Source organism: Sphaerodactylus townsendi, linkage group LG08 (genome assembly GCF_021028975.2).
Source record: "Sphaerodactylus townsendi isolate TG3544 linkage group LG08, MPM_Stown_v2.3, whole genome shotgun sequence".
Lineage (NCBI taxonomy): Eukaryota > Metazoa > Chordata > Lepidosauria > Squamata > Sphaerodactylidae > Sphaerodactylus > Sphaerodactylus townsendi.
The window spans coordinates 111043646-111060576 of record NC_059432.1 but is presented as its reverse complement, the minus strand read 5'-3'; the positions used below and the strand labels follow the sequence as shown (position 1 = coordinate 111060576).

Genomic DNA, 16931 nt, shown 5'->3' with positions numbered 1-16931 from the left:
GCCACACCTGTGACAGTTGGAACCACTGTTCTGTTCCTCAACAACGCCATCTGCTGGCCGTCAAAGCAACACCCGCTGATACAAGGGAAAAAACCATGCCTTCCTTGAAAACCGCTGCCATCTGGAGTGGGATGGGGCCTGCCATTTGGACATGGCCCACCCACCCTAGCAGAGGACAGGGAAGGTGAGGGAGGGTCCGGGGGTTTGCTGGACCAAATGCTCTGAAATTTGAACACAACATAGCTCATGCCTCCCAGAGTGTTTTAAGCTAGGTAATTCGCCTTCAAGGGAAGGGAGTGAAAGGGACAGGGCCCATCCCCTGGACATGGCCACCCTAGCAGAGGAAGGGGAACAATAGGGAGGGATGGGGCGGGGTGCCATGCAAGGGAACGGGAGAGAGGGAGGGGAGCGAGGGGCCCCTTGCCTCTCCCCTCCCTTGCAAGCATTGTGCAATGACACATGTTCGAACTGTTCGCTTCCCCTTTTCTTTCTTTTCCACTTCACCAGACTCAGCCACAGCAACGCGTGGCCGGGCCCGCTAGTGTATGTATATATATGTATATATAGCTTCATTCAGGAAGCAACGTACCGTTTTAAAACTATTTGTAATGTATTCAACTTTGGTTGGTTTACTGTTTGTAACCCATTAGGATTAATTCTGTTATTAGGGTTTTTGTCATTCTTGTTGTGAGGAGTCCAGAGACCCAGAATAGAATAGCTTAGGAGAGGAACAAGGAACAAAGAAGTAATGGGATATTATAGCCTCTAGTAGGTTAGAAATGGTACAGTTAATATAAATAGATATAATATGTGTCTGGGCCCAGGTGTGAGAAGTGTCTGAGAATGGCAAGAATTTCTAAATCCAGAAGTGCAGATTTGTGAAAAGATGGGTGTATTGGTTGGGGTCCAAAGGTAATAATCAAATGTATGACGAACATTAATCCCTTCTTTTTATAGTCATGGTTATGATAATAAGTAGCAAGAATGAGTTAACGAGGTTTTTATATATAATAAGAAGATATTGTACAGATAACTTTGTATGATGCTGGAAAATATAAGGTAATTAGTTAGGCAAGAAGCTCTGGTCAGGTAGGACAACTAACCAGCTACTTCCTCCGTGGTGCCAGCATGGTGCAGCGGTTAAGAGCAGGTGGATTCCAATCTGGAGAACTGGGTTTGATTCCCCACTCCTCAACATGAGTGGGAGAGGCTTATCTGGTGAACCAGATGTGTTTCCGCACTCCTACATTCCTGCTGGATGACCTTGGGCTAGTCACAGTTGTTCCAAAACTCTCTCAGCCCCACCTGCCTCATCAGGTGTCTGTTGTGGGGAGAGGAAGGGAAAGGAACGTGAAAGCCATCTTGAGTCTCCTTACGGGAGAGAAAGGTGGGGTATAAATCCTAACTACTACTCCTAATCCTCCTCCTCCTTCTTGCCTCTCCCTGCCCCCTTTGGTTGACAACACCAATTGCTGCCCTCGCTGCCCTCCTGTTTTAACCAGAAGGTGGAGTTTTCCGGTGGAGCATTTTGGTGGCGTTTGGGGCATATCCCCGGGCAGGGCGATTGGCGCCTGGGCCGGATAGTCCCTTTTGGAGGGACCTCACTGAGAATCCACGCAAGCATCATCGAATCTTTCTGCTTTTGCATTTTGAAAACATTGCGTGGCTGTGCAGAAGCGTCAGAGGTGGTTGTTGCATTGAGCAGTTCTGGTCGCCACATCTCAAGAAGGATATTGAAGAGAGAGAAAAAGTGCAGAGAAGGGCAACGAGGATGATTGAGGGACTGGAGCACCTTCCCTATGAGGAGAGGCTGCAGCGTTTGGGACTCCTTAGTTTGGAGAGGAGACGTCTGAGCGGGGATAGGATTGAAGTCTGTAAAATTATGCATGGGGTAGAAAATGTGGACAGAGAGAAATTTTTCTCTCTTTCTCACAATACTAGAACTAGGGGGCATCCATTGAAAATGCTGGGGGGAAGAATTAGGACTAATAAAAGGAAACACTTCTTCACGCAACGTGTGATTGGTGTTTGGAATATGCTGCCACAGGAGATGGTGATGGCCACTCACCTGGATAGCTTTAAAAGGGGCTTGGACAGATTTATGAAGTCGATCTATGGCTACCAATCTTGACCCTCCTTGATCTGAGATTGCAAATGCCTTAGCAGACCAGGTGCTCAGGAGCAGCAGAAGCAGCAGAAGGCTATTGCTTTCACATCCTGCAGGTGAGCTCCCAAAGGCACCTGGTGGGCCACTGCGAGTAGCAGAGTGCTGGACTAGATGGACTCTGGTCTGATCCAGCAGGCTCTTTCTTCTGTTCTTAAGGCCATTGCCTTCACCTCCTGCATTTGAGCTCCCAAAGGCACCTGGTGGGCCACTGCGAGTAGCAGAGAGCTGGACTAGATGGACTCTGGTCTGATCCAGCTGGCTTGTTCTTATGTTCTTATGAGCCCGCTGTTGCTTCCTTCCTTGGCCAGCTGGCCTAACAGCTCACCTCCCTCCCCTTTGTCTTTTCAGGTAACTTTGAAGTGGGAGTCCACATTGCCGACGTCAGCTATTTTGTCCTGGAAGGAACAGCGCTGGATCAGGTCGCAAGCCAGAGGGCCACCAGCGTCTACCTGGTGCAGAAGGTGAGAACGAAGCCGACGGCAGACAGCCACGTTCTGCTGCAAAACAGACTGCGCGTACCTGGCTAGAGCCCAAGCTGTTAACAGAGGCCGTGGGAGTGATTCCGCTGCTCCTGGAACTGGAGGGTTCATTCAGCCCCTGTGGCAAGTGACCCCCGTCTCACACAAAAGCCTCGAGCCCTTTTTCAAAGCTGCCGGTGCCAGAGGCCGTGGGGCACCCGACTCGCTAAAGAGGTCACATGTTAAGTAGACGTTTCCTGAAGCAGCACTTTCTTTAATCAACTCCAGACTGACTTCCAGTCAATTGGGTTGAGAGCGACTTTGAACTCCGGAGTGTATTTAAAAAGATGCCCCCCCCCTTTTAGTCTTTCTCCAGACTTCCCATTCGTTTTATAGACCACTGTAATGGCCCCCCCCCCTATTCCCACCCCATTAACTGGCCTGGCTTTCTCACTACACTTAAATGCTTCAAGCACTTTATCTTTTTTTATCAAAGAGAAGGGGCTCCGACCTCCTGATAAATTTAAGCGCTCTTTGTTGCAGGGTTTTTTTTAAAAAAAATTGGGGGGGGGGGGGGGTGGGGGGGGGGGGGGGTGGGGGGGGGGGGGGGTGGGGGGGGGGGGGGGTGGGGGGGGGGGGGGGTGGGGGGGGGGGGGGGTGGGGGGGGGGGGGGGTGGGGGGGGGGGGGGGTGGGGGGGGGGGGGGGTGGGGGGGGGGGGGGGTGGGGGGGGGGGGGGGTGGGGGGGGGGGGGGGTGGGGGGGGGGGGGGGTGGGGGGGGGGGGGGGTGGGGGGGGGGGGGGGTGGGGGGGGGGGGGGGTGGGGGGGGGGGGGGGTGGGGGGGGGGGGGGGTGGGGGGGGGGGGGGGTGGGGGGGGGGGGGGGTGGGGGGGGGGGGGGGTGGGGGGGGGGGGGGGTGGGGGGGGGGGGGGGTGGGGGGGGGGGGGGGTGGGGGGGGGGGGGGGTGGGGGGGGGGGGGGGTGGGGGGGGGGGGGGGTGGGGGGGGGGGGGGGTGGGGGGGGGGGGGGGTGGGGGGGGGGGGGGGTGGGGGGGGGGGGGGGTGGGGGGGGGGGGGGGTGGGGGGGGGGGGGGGTGGGGGGGGGGGGGGGTGGGGGGGGGGGGGGGTGGGGGGGGGGGGGGGTGGGGGGGGGGGGGGGTGGGGGGGGGGGGGGGTGGGGGGGGGGGGGGGTGGGGGGGGGGGGGGGTGGGGGGGGGGGGGGGTGGGGGGGGGGGGGGGTGGGGGGGGGGGGGGGTGGGGGGGGGGGGGGGTGGGGGGGGGGGGGGGTGGGGGGGGGGGGGGGTGGGGGGGGGGGGGGGTGGGGGGGGGGGGGGGTGGGGGGGGGGGGGGGTGGGGGGGGGGGGGGGTGGGGGGGGGGGGGGGTGGGGGGGGGGGGGGGTGGGGGGGGGGGGGGGTGGGGGGGGGGGGGGGTGGGGGGGGGGGGGGGTGGGGGGGGGGGGGGGTGGGGGGGGGGGGGGGTGGGGGGGGGGGGGGGTGGGGGGGGGGGGGGGTGGGGGGGGGGGGGGGTGGGGGGGGGGGGGGGTGGGGGGGGGGGGGGGTGGGGGGGGGGGGGGGTGGGGGGGGGGGGGGGTGGGGGGGGGGGGGGGTGGGGGGGGGGGGGGGTGGGGGGGGGGGGGGGTGGGGGGGGGGGGGGGTGGGGGGGGGGGGGGGTGGGGGGGGGGGGGGGTGGGGGGGGGGGGGGGTGGGGGGGGGGGGGGGTGGGGGGGGGGGGGGGTGGGGGGGGGGGGGGGTGGGGGGGGGGGGGGGTGGGGGGGGGGGGGGGTGGGGGGGGGGGGGGGTGGGGGGGGGGGGGGGTGGGGGGGGGGGGGGGTGGGGGGGGGGGGGGGTGGGGGGGGGGGGGGGTGGGGGGGGGGGGGGGTGGGGGGGGGGGGGGGTGGGGGGGGGGGGGGGTGGGGGGGGGGGGGGGTGGGGGGGGGGGGGGGTGGGGGGGGGGGGGGGTGGGGGGGGGGGGGGGTGGGGGGGGGGGGGGGTGGGGGGGGGGGGGGGTGGGGGGGGGGGGGGGTGGGGGGGGGGGGGGGTGGGGGGGGGGGGGGGTGGGGGGGGGGGGGGGTGGGGGGGGGGGGGGGTGGGGGGGGGGGGGGGTGGGGGGGGGGGGGGGTGGGGGGGGGGGGGGGTGGGGGGGGGGGGGGGTGGGGGGGGGGGGGGGTGGGGGGGGGGGGGGGTGGGGGGGGGGGGGGGTGGGGGGGGGGGGGGGTGGGGGGGGGGGGGGGTGGGGGGGGGGGGGGGTGGGGGGGGGGGGGGGTGGGGGGGGGGGGGGGTGGGGGGGGGGGGGGGTGGGGGGGGGGGGGGGTGGGGGGGGGGGGGGGTGGGGGGGGGGGGGGGTGGGGGGGGGGGGGGGTGGGGGGGGGGGGGGGTGGGGGGGGGGGGGGGTGGGGGGGGGGGGGGGTGGGGGGGGGGGGGGGTGGGGGGGGGGGGGGGTGGGGGGGGGGGGGGGTGGGGGGGGGGGGGGGTGGGGGGGGGGGGGGGTGGGGGGGGGGGGGGGTGGGGGGGGGGGGGGGTGGGGGGGGGGGGGGGTGGGGGGGGGGGGGGGTGGGGGGGGGGGGGGGTGGGGGGGGGGGGGGGTGGGGGGGGGGGGGGGTGGGGGGGGGGGGGGGTGGGGGGGGGGGGGGGTGGGGGGGGGGGGGGGTGGGGGGGGGGGGGGGTGGGGGGGGGGGGGGGTGGGGGGGGGGGGGGGTGGGGGGGGGGGGGGGTGGGGGGGGGGGGGGGTGGGGGGGGGGGGGGGTGGGGGGGGGGGGGGGTGGGGGGGGGGGGGGGTGGGGGGGGGGGGGGGTGGGGGGGGGGGGGGGTGGGGGGGGGGGGGGGTGGGGGGGGGGGGGGGTGGGGGGGGGGGGGGGTGGGGGGGGGGGGGGGTGGGGGGGGGGGGGGGTGGGGGGGGGGGGGGGTGGGGGGGGGGGGGGGTGGGGGGGGGGGGGGGTGGGGGGGGGGGGGGGTGGGGGGGGGGGGGGGTGGGGGGGGGGGGGGGTGGGGGGGGGGGGGGGTGGGGGGGGGGGGGGGTGGGGGGGGGGGGGGGTGGGGGGGGGGGGGGGTGGGGGGGGGGGGGGGTGGGGGGGGGGGGGGGTGGGGGGGGGGGGGGGTGGGGGGGGGGGGGGGTGGGGGGGGGGGGGGGTGGGGGGGGGGGGGGGTGGGGGGGGGGGGGGGTGGGGGGGGGGGGGGGTGGGGGGGGGGGGGGGTGGGGGGGGGGGGGGGTGGGGGGGGGGGGGGGTGGGGGGGGGGGGGGGTGGGGGGGGGGGGGGGTGGGGGGGGGGGGGGGTGGGGGGGGGGGGGGGTGGGGGGGGGGGGGGGTGGGGGGGGGGGGGGGTGGGGGGGGGGGGGGGTGGGGGGGGGGGGGGGTGGGGGGGGGGGGGGGTGGGGGGGGGGGGGGGTGGGGGGGGGGGGGGGTGGGGGGGGGGGGGGGTGGGGGGGGGGGGGGGTGGGGGGGGGGGGGGGTGGGGGGGGGGGGGGGTGGGGGGGGGGGGGGGTGGGGGGGGGGGGGGGTGGGGGGGGGGGGGGGTGGGGGGGGGGGGGGGTGGGGGGGGGGGGGGGTGGGGGGGGGGGGGGGTGGGGGGGGGGGGGGGTGGGGGGGGGGGGGGGTGGGGGGGGGGGGGGGTGGGGGGGGGGGGGGGTGGGGGGGGGGGGGGGTGGGGGGGGGGGGGGGTGGGGGGGGGGGGGGGTGGGGGGGGGGGGGGGTGGGGGGGGGGGGGGGTGGGGGGGGGGGGGGGTGGGGGGGGGGGGGGGTGGGGGGGGGGGGGGGTGGGGGGGGGGGGGGGTGGGGGGGGGGGGGGGTGGGGGGGGGGGGGGGTGGGGGGGGGGGGGGGTGGGGGGGGGGGGGGGTGGGGGGGGGGGGGGGTGGGGGGGGGGGGGGGTGGGGGGGGGGGGGGGTGGGGGGGGGGGGGGGTGGGGGGGGGGGGGGGTGGGGGGGGGGGGGGGTGGGGGGGGGGGGGGGTGGGGGGGGGGGGGGGTGGGGGGGGGGGGGGGTGGGGGGGGGGGGGGGTGGGGGGGGGGGGGGGTGGGGGGGGGGGGGGGTGGGGGGGGGGGGGGGTGGGGGGGGGGGGGGGTGGGGGGGGGGGGGGGTGGGGGGGGGGGGGGGTGGGGGGGGGGGGGGGTGGGGGGGGGGGGGGGTGGGGGGGGGGGGGGGTGGGGGGGGGGGGGGGTGGGGGGGGGGGGGGGTGGGGGGGGGGGGGGGTGGGGGGGGGGGGGGGTGGGGGGGGGGGGGGGTGGGGGGGGGGGGGGGTGGGGGGGGGGGGGGGTGGGGGGGGGGGGGGGTGGGGGGGGGGGGGGGTGGGGGGGGGGGGGGGTGGGGGGGGGGGGGGGTGGGGGGGGGGGGGGGTGGGGGGGGGGGGGGGTGGGGGGGGGGGGGGGTGGGGGGGGGGGGGGGTGGGGGGGGGGGGGGGTGGGGGGGGGGGGGGGTGGGGGGGGGGGGGGGTGGGGGGGGGGGGGGGTGGGGGGGGGGGGGGGTGGGGGGGGGGGGGGGTGGGGGGGGGGGGGGGTGGGGGGGGGGGGGGGTGGGGGGGGGGGGGGGTGGGGGGGGGGGGGGGTGGGGGGGGGGGGGGGTGGGGGGGGGGGGGGGTGGGGGGGGGGGGGGGTGGGGGGGGGGGGGGGTGGGGGGGGGGGGGGGTGGGGGGGGGGGGGGGTGGGGGGGGGGGGGGGTGGGGGGGGGGGGGGGTGGGGGGGGGGGGGGGTGGGGGGGGGGGGGGGTGGGGGGGGGGGGGGGTGGGGGGGGGGGGGGGTGGGGGGGGGGGGGGGTGGGGGGGGGGGGGGGTGGGGGGGGGGGGGGGTGGGGGGGGGGGGGGGTGGGGGGGGGGGGGGGTGGGGGGGGGGGGGGGTGGGGGGGGGGGGGGGTGGGGGGGGGGGGGGGTGGGGGGGGGGGGGGGTGGGGGGGGGGGGGGGTGGGGGGGGGGGGGGGTGGGGGGGGGGGGGGGTGGGGGGGGGGGGGGGTGGGGGGGGGGGGGGGTGGGGGGGGGGGGGGGTGGGGGGGGGGGGGGGTGGGGGGGGGGGGGGGTGGGGGGGGGGGGGGGTGGGGGGGGGGGGGGGTGGGGGGGGGGGGGGGTGGGGGGGGGGGGGGGTGGGGGGGGGGGGGGGTGGGGGGGGGGGGGGGTGGGGGGGGGGGGGGGTGGGGGGGGGGGGGGGTGGGGGGGGGGGGGGGTGGGGGGGGGGGGGGGTGGGGGGGGGGGGGGGTGGGGGGGGGGGGGGGTGGGGGGGGGGGGGGGTGGGGGGGGGGGGGGGTGGGGGGGGGGGGGGGTGGGGGGGGGGGGGGGTGGGGGGGGGGGGGGGTGGGGGGGGGGGGGGGTGGGGGGGGGGGGGGGTGGGGGGGGGGGGGGGTGGGGGGGGGGGGGGGTGGGGGGGGGGGGGGGTGGGGGGGGGGGGGGGTGGGGGGGGGGGGGGGTGGGGGGGGGGGGGGGTGGGGGGGGGGGGGGGTGGGGGGGGGGGGGGGTGGGGGGGGGGGGGGGTGGGGGGGGGGGGGGGTGGGGGGGGGGGGGGGTGGGGGGGGGGGGGGGTGGGGGGGGGGGGGGGTGGGGGGGGGGGGGGGTGGGGGGGGGGGGGGGTGGGGGGGGGGGGGGGTGGGGGGGGGGGGGGGTGGGGGGGGGGGGGGGTGGGGGGGGGGGGGGGTGGGGGGGGGGGGGGGTGGGGGGGGGGGGGGGTGGGGGGGGGGGGGGGTGGGGGGGGGGGGGGGTGGGGGGGGGGGGGGGTGGGGGGGGGGGGGGGTGGGGGGGGGGGGGGGTGGGGGGGGGGGGGGGTGGGGGGGGGGGGGGGTGGGGGGGGGGGGGGGTGGGGGGGGGGGGGGGTGGGGGGGGGGGGGGGTGGGGGGGGGGGGGGGTGGGGGGGGGGGGGGGTGGGGGGGGGGGGGGGTGGGGGGGGGGGGGGGTGGGGGGGGGGGGGGGTGGGGGGGGGGGGGGGTGGGGGGGGGGGGGGGTGGGGGGGGGGGGGGGTGGGGGGGGGGGGGGGTGGGGGGGGGGGGGGGTGGGGGGGGGGGGGGGTGGGGGGGGGGGGGGGTGGGGGGGGGGGGGGGTGGGGGGGGGGGGGGGTGGGGGGGGGGGGGGGTGGGGGGGGGGGGGGGTGGGGGGGGGGGGGGGTGGGGGGGGGGGGGGGTGGGGGGGGGGGGGGGTGGGGGGGGGGGGGGGTGGGGGGGGGGGGGGGTGGGGGGGGGGGGGGGTGGGGGGGGGGGGGGGTGGGGGGGGGGGGGGGTGGGGGGGGGGGGGGGTGGGGGGGGGGGGGGGTGGGGGGGGGGGGGGGTGGGGGGGGGGGGGGGTGGGGGGGGGGGGGGGTGGGGGGGGGGGGGGGTGGGGGGGGGGGGGGGTGGGGGGGGGGGGGGGTGGGGGGGGGGGGGGGTGGGGGGGGGGGGGGGTGGGGGGGGGGGGGGGTGGGGGGGGGGGGGGGTGGGGGGGGGGGGGGGTGGGGGGGGGGGGGGGTGGGGGGGGGGGGGGGTGGGGGGGGGGGGGGGTGGGGGGGGGGGGGGGTGGGGGGGGGGGGGGGTGGGGGGGGGGGGGGGTGGGGGGGGGGGGGGGTGGGGGGGGGGGGGGGTGGGGGGGGGGGGGGGTGGGGGGGGGGGGGGGTGGGGGGGGGGGGGGGTGGGGGGGGGGGGGGGTGGGGGGGGGGGGGGGTGGGGGGGGGGGGGGGTGGGGGGGGGGGGGGGTGGGGGGGGGGGGGGGTGGGGGGGGGGGGGGGTGGGGGGGGGGGGGGGTGGGGGGGGGGGGGGGTGGGGGGGGGGGGGGGTGGGGGGGGGGGGGGGTGGGGGGGGGGGGGGGTGGGGGGGGGGGGGGGTGGGGGGGGGGGGGGGTGGGGGGGGGGGGGGGTGGGGGGGGGGGGGGGTGGGGGGGGGGGGGGGTGGGGGGGGGGGGGGGTGGGGGGGGGGGGGGGTGGGGGGGGGGGGGGGTGGGGGGGGGGGGGGGTGGGGGGGGGGGGGGGTGGGGGGGGGGGGGGGTGGGGGGGGGGGGGGGTGGGGGGGGGGGGGGGTGGGGGGGGGGGGGGGTGGGGGGGGGGGGGGGTGGGGGGGGGGGGGGGTGGGGGGGGGGGGGGGTGGGGGGGGGGGGGGGTGGGGGGGGGGGGGGGTGGGGGGGGGGGGGGGTGGGGGGGGGGGGGGGTGGGGGGGGGGGGGGGTGGGGGGGGGGGGGGGTGGGGGGGGGGGGGGGTGGGGGGGGGGGGGGGTGGGGGGGGGGGGGGGTGGGGGGGGGGGGGGGTGGGGGGGGGGGGGGGTGGGGGGGGGGGGGGGTGGGGGGGGGGGGGGGTGGGGGGGGGGGGGGGTGGGGGGGGGGGGGGGTGGGGGGGGGGGGGGGTGGGGGGGGGGGGGGGTGGGGGGGGGGGGGGGTGGGGGGGGGGGGGGGTGGGGGGGGGGGGGGGTGGGGGGGGGGGGGGGTGGGGGGGGGGGGGGGTGGGGGGGGGGGGGGGTGGGGGGGGGGGGGGGTGGGGGGGGGGGGGGGTGGGGGGGGGGGGGGGTGGGGGGGGGGGGGGGTGGGGGGGGGGGGGGGTGGGGGGGGGGGGGGGTGGGGGGGGGGGGGGGTGGGGGGGGGGGGGGGTGGGGGGGGGGGGGGGTGGGGGGGGGGGGGGGTGGGGGGGGGGGGGGGTGGGGGGGGGGGGGGGTGGGGGGGGGGGGGGGTGGGGGGGGGGGGGGGTGGGGGGGGGGGGGGGTGGGGGGGGGGGGGGGTGGGGGGGGGGGGGGGTGGGGGGGGGGGGGGGTGGGGGGGGGGGGGGGTGGGGGGGGGGGGGGGTGGGGGGGGGGGGGGGTGGGGGGGGGGGGGGGTGGGGGGGGGGGGGGGTGGGGGGGGGGGGGGGTGGGGGGGGGGGGGGGTGGGGGGGGGGGGGGGTGGGGGGGGGGGGGGGTGGGGGGGGGGGGGGGTGGGGGGGGGGGGGGGTGGGGGGGGGGGGGGGTGGGGGGGGGGGGGGGTGGGGGGGGGGGGGGGTGGGGGGGGGGGGGGGTGGGGGGGGGGGGGGGTGGGGGGGGGGGGGGGTGGGGGGGGGGGGGGGTGGGGGGGGGGGGGGGTGGGGGGGGGGGGGGGTGGGGGGGGGGGGGGGTGGGGGGGGGGGGGGGTGGGGGGGGGGGGGGGTGGGGGGGGGGGGGGGTGGGGGGGGGGGGGGGTGGGGGGGGGGGGGGGTGGGGGGGGGGGGGGGTGGGGGGGGGGGGGGGTGGGGGGGGGGGGGGGTGGGGGGGGGGGGGGGTGGGGGGGGGGGGGGGTGGGGGGGGGGGGGGGTGGGGGGGGGGGGGGGTGGGGGGGGGGGGGGGTGGGGGGGGGGGGGGGTGGGGGGGGGGGGGGGTGGGGGGGGGGGGGGGTGGGGGGGGGGGGGGGTGGGGGGGGGGGGGGGTGGGGGGGGGGGGGGGTGGGGGGGGGGGGGGGTGGGGGGGGGGGGGGGTGGGGGGGGGGGGGGGTGGGGGGGGGGGGGGGTGGGGGGGGGGGGGGGTGGGGGGGGGGGGGGGTGGGGGGGGGGGGGGGTGGGGGGGGGGGGGGGTGGGGGGGGGGGGGGGTGGGGGGGGGGGGGGGTGGGGGGGGGGGGGGGTGGGGGGGGGGGGGGGTGGGGGGGGGGGGGGGTGGGGGGGGGGGGGGGTGGGGGGGGGGGGGGGTGGGGGGGGGGGGGGGTGGGGGGGGGGGGGGGTGGGGGGGGGGGGGGGTGGGGGGGGGGGGGGGTGGGGGGGGGGGGGGGTGGGGGGGGGGGGGGGTGGGGGGGGGGGGGGGTGGGGGGGGGGGGGGGTGGGGGGGGGGGGGGGTGGGGGGGGGGGGGGGTGGGGGGGGGGGGGGGTGGGGGGGGGGGGGGGTGGGGGGGGGGGGGGGTGGGGGGGGGGGGGGGTGGGGGGGGGGGGGGGTGGGGGGGGGGGGGGGTGGGGGGGGGGGGGGGTGGGGGGGGGGGGGGGTGGGGGGGGGGGGGGGTGGGGGGGGGGGGGGGTGGGGGGGGGGGGGGGTGGGGGGGGGGGGGGGTGGGGGGGGGGGGGGGTGGGGGGGGGGGGGGGTGGGGGGGGGGGGGGGTGGGGGGGGGGGGGGGTGGGGGGGGGGGGGGGTGGGGGGGGGGGGGGGTGGGGGGGGGGGGGGGTGGGGGGGGGGGGGGGTGGGGGGGGGGGGGGGTGGGGGGGGGGGGGGGTGGGGGGGGGGGGGGGTGGGGGGGGGGGGGGGTGGGGGGGGGGGGGGGTGGGGGGGGGGGGGGGTGGGGGGGGGGGGGGGTGGGGGGGGGGGGGGGTGGGGGGGGGGGGGGGTGGGGGGGGGGGGGGGTGGGGGGGGGGGGGGGTGGGGGGGGGGGGGGGTGGGGGGGGGGGGGGGTGGGGGGGGGGGGGGGTGGGGGGGGGGGGGGGTGGGGGGGGGGGGGGGTGGGGGGGGGGGGGGGTGGGGGGGGGGGGGGGTGGGGGGGGGGGGGGGTGGGGGGGGGGGGGGGTGGGGGGGGGGGGGGGTGGGGGGGGGGGGGGGTGGGGGGGGGGGGGGGTGGGGGGGGGGGGGGGTGGGGGGGGGGGGGGGTGGGGGGGGGGGGGGGTGGGGGGGGGGGGGGGTGGGGGGGGGGGGGGGTGGGGGGGGGGGGGGGTGGGGGGGGGGGGGGGTGGGGGGGGGGGGGGGTGGGGGGGGGGGGGGGTGGGGGGGGGGGGGGGTGGGGGGGGGGGGGGGTGGGGGGGGGGGGGGGTGGGGGGGGGGGGGGGTGGGGGGGGGGGGGGGTGGGGGGGGGGGGGGGTGGGGGGGGGGGGGGGTGGGGGGGGGGGGGGGTGGGGGGGGGGGGGGGTGGGGGGGGGGGGGGGTGGGGGGGGGGGGGGGTGGGGGGGGGGGGGGGTGGGGGGGGGGGGGGGTGGGGGGGGGGGGGGGTGGGGGGGGGGGGGGGTGGGGGGGGGGGGGGGTGGGGGGGGGGGGGGGTGGGGGGGGGGGGGGGTGGGGGGGGGGGGGGGTGGGGGGGGGGGGGGGTGGGGGGGGGGGGGGGTGGGGGGGGGGGGGGGTGGGGGGGGGGGGGGGTGGGGGGGGGGGGGGGTGGGGGGGGGGGGGGGTGGGGGGGGGGGGGGGTGGGGGGGGGGGGGGGTGGGGGGGGGGGGGGGTGGGGGGGGGGGGGGGTGGGGGGGGGGGGGGGTGGGGGGGGGGGGGGGTGGGGGGGGGGGGGGGTGGGGGGGGGGGGGGGTGGGGGGGGGGGGGGGTGGGGGGGGGGGGGGGTGGGGGGGGGGGGGGGTGGGGGGGGGGGGGGGTGGGGGGGGGGGGGGGTGGGGGGGGGGGGGGGTGGGGGGGGGGGGGGGTGGGGGGGGGGGGGGGTGGGGGGGGGGGGGGGTGGGGGGGGGGGGGGGTGGGGGGGGGGGGGGGTGGGGGGGGGGGGGGGTGGGGGGGGGGGGGGGTGGGGGGGGGGGGGGGTGGGGGGGGGGGGGGGTGGGGGGGGGGGGGGGTGGGGGGGGGGGGGGGTGGGGGGGGGGGGGGGTGGGGGGGGGGGGGGGTGGGGGGGGGGGGGGGTGGGGGGGGGGGGGGGTGGGGGGGGGGGGGGGTGGGGGGGGGGGGGGGTGGGGGGGGGGGGGGGTGGGGGGGGGGGGGGGTGGGGGGGGGGGGGGGTGGGGGGGGGGGGGGGTGGGGGGGGGGGGGGGTGGGGGGGGGGGGGGGTGGGGGGGGGGGGGGGTGGGGGGGGGGGGGGGTGGGGGGGGGGGGGGGTGGGGGGGGGGGGGGGTGGGGGGGGGGGGGGGTGGGGGGGGGGGGGGGTGGGGGGGGGGGGGGGTGGGGGGGGGGGGGGGTGGGGGGGGGGGGGGGTGGGGGGGGGGGGGGGTGGGGGGGGGGGGGGGTGGGGGGGGGGGGGGGTGGGGGGGGGGGGGGGTGGGGGGGGGGGGGGGTGGGGGGGGGGGGGGGTGGGGGGGGGGGGGGGTGGGGGGGGGGGGGGGTGGGGGGGGGGGGGGGTGGGGGGGGGGGGGGGTGGGGGGGGGGGGGGGTGGGGGGGGGGGGGGGTGGGGGGGGGGGGGGGTGGGGGGGGGGGGGGGTGGGGGGGGGGGGGGGTGGGGGGGGGGGGGGGTGGGGGGGGGGGGGGGTGGGGGGGGGGGGGGGTGGGGGGGGGGGGGGGTGGGGGGGGGGGGGGGTGGGGGGGGGGGGGGGTGGGGGGGGGGGGGGGTGGGGGGGGGGGGGGGTGGGGGGGGGGGGGGGTGGGGGGGGGGGGGGGTGGGGGGGGGGGGGGGTGGGGGGGGGGGGGGGTGGGGGGGGGGGGGGGTGGGGGGGGGGGGGGGTGGGGGGGGGGGGGGGTGGGGGGGGGGGGGGGTGGGGGGGGGGGGGGGTGGGGGGGGGGGGGGGTGGGGGGGGGGGGGGGTGGGGGGGGGGGGGGGTGGGGGGGGGGGGGGGTGGGGGGGGGGGGGGGTGGGGGGGGGGGGGGGTGGGGGGGGGGGGGGGTGGGGGGGGGGGGGGGTGGGGGGGGGGGGGGGTGGGGGGGGGGGGGGGTGGGGGGGGGGGGGGGTGGGGGGGGGGGGGGGTGGGGGGGGGGGGGGGTGGGGGGGGGGGGGGGTGGGGGGGGGGGGGGGTGGGGGGGGGGGGGGGTGGGGGGGGGGGGGGGTGGGGGGGGGGGGGGGTGGGGGGGGGGGGGGGTGGGGGGGGGGGGGGGTGGGGGGGGGGGGGGGTGGGGGGGGGGGGGGGTGGGGGGGGGGGGGGGTGGGGGGGGGGGGGGGTGGGGGGGGGGGGGGGTGGGGGGGGGGGGGGGTGGGGGGGGGGGGGGGTGGGGGGGGGGGGGGGTGGGGGGGGGGGGGGGTGGGGGGGGGGGGGGGTGGGGGGGGGGGGGGGTGGGGGGGGGGGGGGGTGGGGGGGGGGGGGGGTGGGGGGGGGGGGGGGTGGGGGGGGGGGGGGGTGGGGGGGGGGGGGGGTGGGGGGGGGGGGGGGTGGGGGGGGGGGGGGGTGGGGGGGGGGGGGGGTGGGGGGGGGGGGGGGTGGGGGGGGGGGGGGGTGGGGGGGGGGGGGGGTGGGGGGGGGGGGGGGTGGGGGGGGGGGGGGGTGGGGGGGGGGGGGGGTGGGGGGGGGGGGGGGTGGGGGGGGGGGGGGGTGGGGGGGGGGGGGGGTGGGGGGGGGGGGGGGTGGGGGGGGGGGGGGGTGGGGGGGGGGGGGGGTGGGGGGGGGGGGGGGTGGGGGGGGGGGGGGGTGGGGGGGGGGGGGGGTGGGGGGGGGGGGGGGTGGGGGGGGGGGGGGGTGGGGGGGGGGGGGGGTGGGGGGGGGGGGGGGTGGGGGGGGGGGGGGGTGGGGGGGGGGGGGGGTGGGGGGGGGGGGGGGTGGGGGGGGGGGGGGGTGGGGGGGGGGGGGGGTGGGGGGGGGGGGGGGTGGGGGGGGGGGGGGGTGGGGGGGGGGGGGGGTGGGGGGGGGGGGGGGTGGGGGGGGGGGGGGGTGGGGGGGGGGGGGGGTGGGGGGGGGGGGGGGTGGGGGGGGGGGGGGGTGGGGGGGGGGGGGGGTGGGGGGGGGGGGGGGTGGGGGGGGGGGGGGGTGGGGGGGGGGGGGGGTGGGGGGGGGGGGGGGTGGGGGGGGGGGGGGGTGGGGGGGGGGGGGGGTGGGGGGGGGGGGGGGTGGGGGGGGGGGGGGGTGGGGGGGGGGGGGGGTGGGGGGGGGGGGGGGTGGGGGGGGGGGGGGGTGGGGGGGGGGGGGGGTGGGGGGGGGGGGGGGTGGGGGGGGGGGGGGGTGGGGGGGGGGGGGGGTGGGGGGGGGGGGGGGTGGGGGGGGGGGGGGGTGGGGGGGGGGGGGGGTGGGGGGGGGGGGGGGTGGGGGGGGGGGGGGGTGGGGGGGGGGGGGGGTGGGGGGGGGGGGGGGTGGGGGGGGGGGGGGGTGGGGGGGGGGGGGGGTGGGGGGGGGGGGGGGTGGGGGGGGGGGGGGGTGGGGGGGGGGGGGGGTGGGGGGGGGGGGGGGTGGGGGGGGGGGGGGGTGGGGGGGGGGGGGGGTGGGGGGGGGGGGGGGTGGGGGGGGGGGGGGGTGGGGGGGGGGGGGGGTGGGGGGGGGGGGGGGTGGGGGGGGGGGGGGGTGGGGGGGGGGGGGGGTGGGGGGGGGGGGGGGTGGGGGGGGGGGGGGGTGGGGGGGGGGGGGGGTGGGGGGGGGGGGGGGTGGGGGGGGGGGGGGGTGGGGGGGGGGGGGGGTGGGGGGGGGGGGGGGTGGGGGGGGGGGGGGGTGGGGGGGGGGGGGGGTGGGGGGGGGGGGGGGTGGGGGGGGGGGGGGGTGGGGGGGGGGGGGGGTGGGGGGGGGGGGGGGTGGGGGGGGGGGGGGGTGGGGGGGGGGGGGGGTGGGGGGGGGGGGGGGTGGGGGGGGGGGGGGGTGGGGGGGGGGGGGGGTGGGGGGGGGGGGGGGTGGGGGGGGGGGGGGGTGGGGGGGGGGGGGGGTGGGGGGGGGGGGGGGTGGGGGGGGGGGGGGGTGGGGGGGGGGGGGGGTGGGGGGGGGGGGGGGTGGGGGGGGGGGGGGGTGGGGGGGGGGGGGGGTGGGGGGGGGGGGGGGTGGGGGGGGGGGGGGGTGGGGGGGGGGGGGGGTGGGGGGGGGGGGGGGTGGGGGGGGGGGGGGGTGGGGGGGGGGGGGGGTGGGGGGGGGGGGGGGTGGGGGGGGGGGGGGGTGGGGGGGGGGGGGGGTGGGGGGGGGGGGGGGTGGGGGGGGGGGGGGGTGGGGGGGGGGGGGGGTGGGGGGGGGGGGGGGTGGGGGGGGGGGGGGGTGGGGGGGGGGGGGGGTGGGGGGGGGGGGGGGTGGGGGGGGGGGGGGGTGGGGGGGGGGGGGGGTGGGGGGGGGGGGGGGTGGGGGGGGGGGGGGGTGGGGGGGGGGGGGGGTGGGGGGGGGGGGGGGTGGGGGGGGGGGGGGGTGGGGGGGGGGGGGGGTGGGGGGGGGGGGGGGTGGGGGGGGGGGGGGGTGGGGGGGGGGGGGGGTGGGGGGGGGGGGGGGTGGGGGGGGGGGGGGGTGGGGGGGGGGGGGGGTGGGGGGGGGGGGGGGTGGGGGGGGGGGGGGGTGGGGGGGGGGGGGGGTGGGGGGGGGGGGGGGTGGGGGGGGGGGGGGGTGGGGGGGGGGGGGGGTGGGGGGGGGGGGGGGTGGGGGGGGGGGGGGGTGGGGGGGGGGGGGGGTGGGGGGGGGGGGGGGTGGGGGGGGGGGGGGGTGGGGGGGGGGGGGGGTGGGGGGGGGGGGGGGTGGGGGGGGGGGGGGGTGGGGGGGGGGGGGGGTGGGGGGGGGGGGGGGTGGGGGGGGGGGGGGGTGGGGGGGGGGGGGGGTGGGGGGGGGGGGGGGTGGGGGGGGGGGGGGGTGGGGGGGGGGGGGGGTGGGGGGGGGGGGGGGTGGGGGGGGGGGGGGGTGGGGGGGGGGGGGGGTGGGGGGGGGGGGGGGTGGGGGGGGGGGGGGGTGGGGGGGGGGGGGGGTGGGGGGGGGGGGGGGTGGGGGGGGGGGGGGGTGGGGGGGGGGGGGGG

At 85.3% G+C, this 16931-nt stretch overlaps 1 protein-coding gene across 1 annotated transcript; it reads right to left on the bottom strand.

Annotated features, from left to right (window-relative positions):
* Positions 1-9676: 9676 nt before the first annotated feature.
* On the bottom strand, positions 9677-12313 carry LOC125438539 (basic proline-rich protein-like; the record flags this gene model as incomplete). The annotated part of the gene is made up of 2 exons (XM_048506970.1): positions 9677-10171; positions 11204-12313. Coding segments are annotated over 2 exons (1605 nt in total), but the record flags the coding sequence as incomplete, so codon positions are not given.
* Between the last annotated feature and the right edge of the window lie 4618 nt (positions 12314-16931).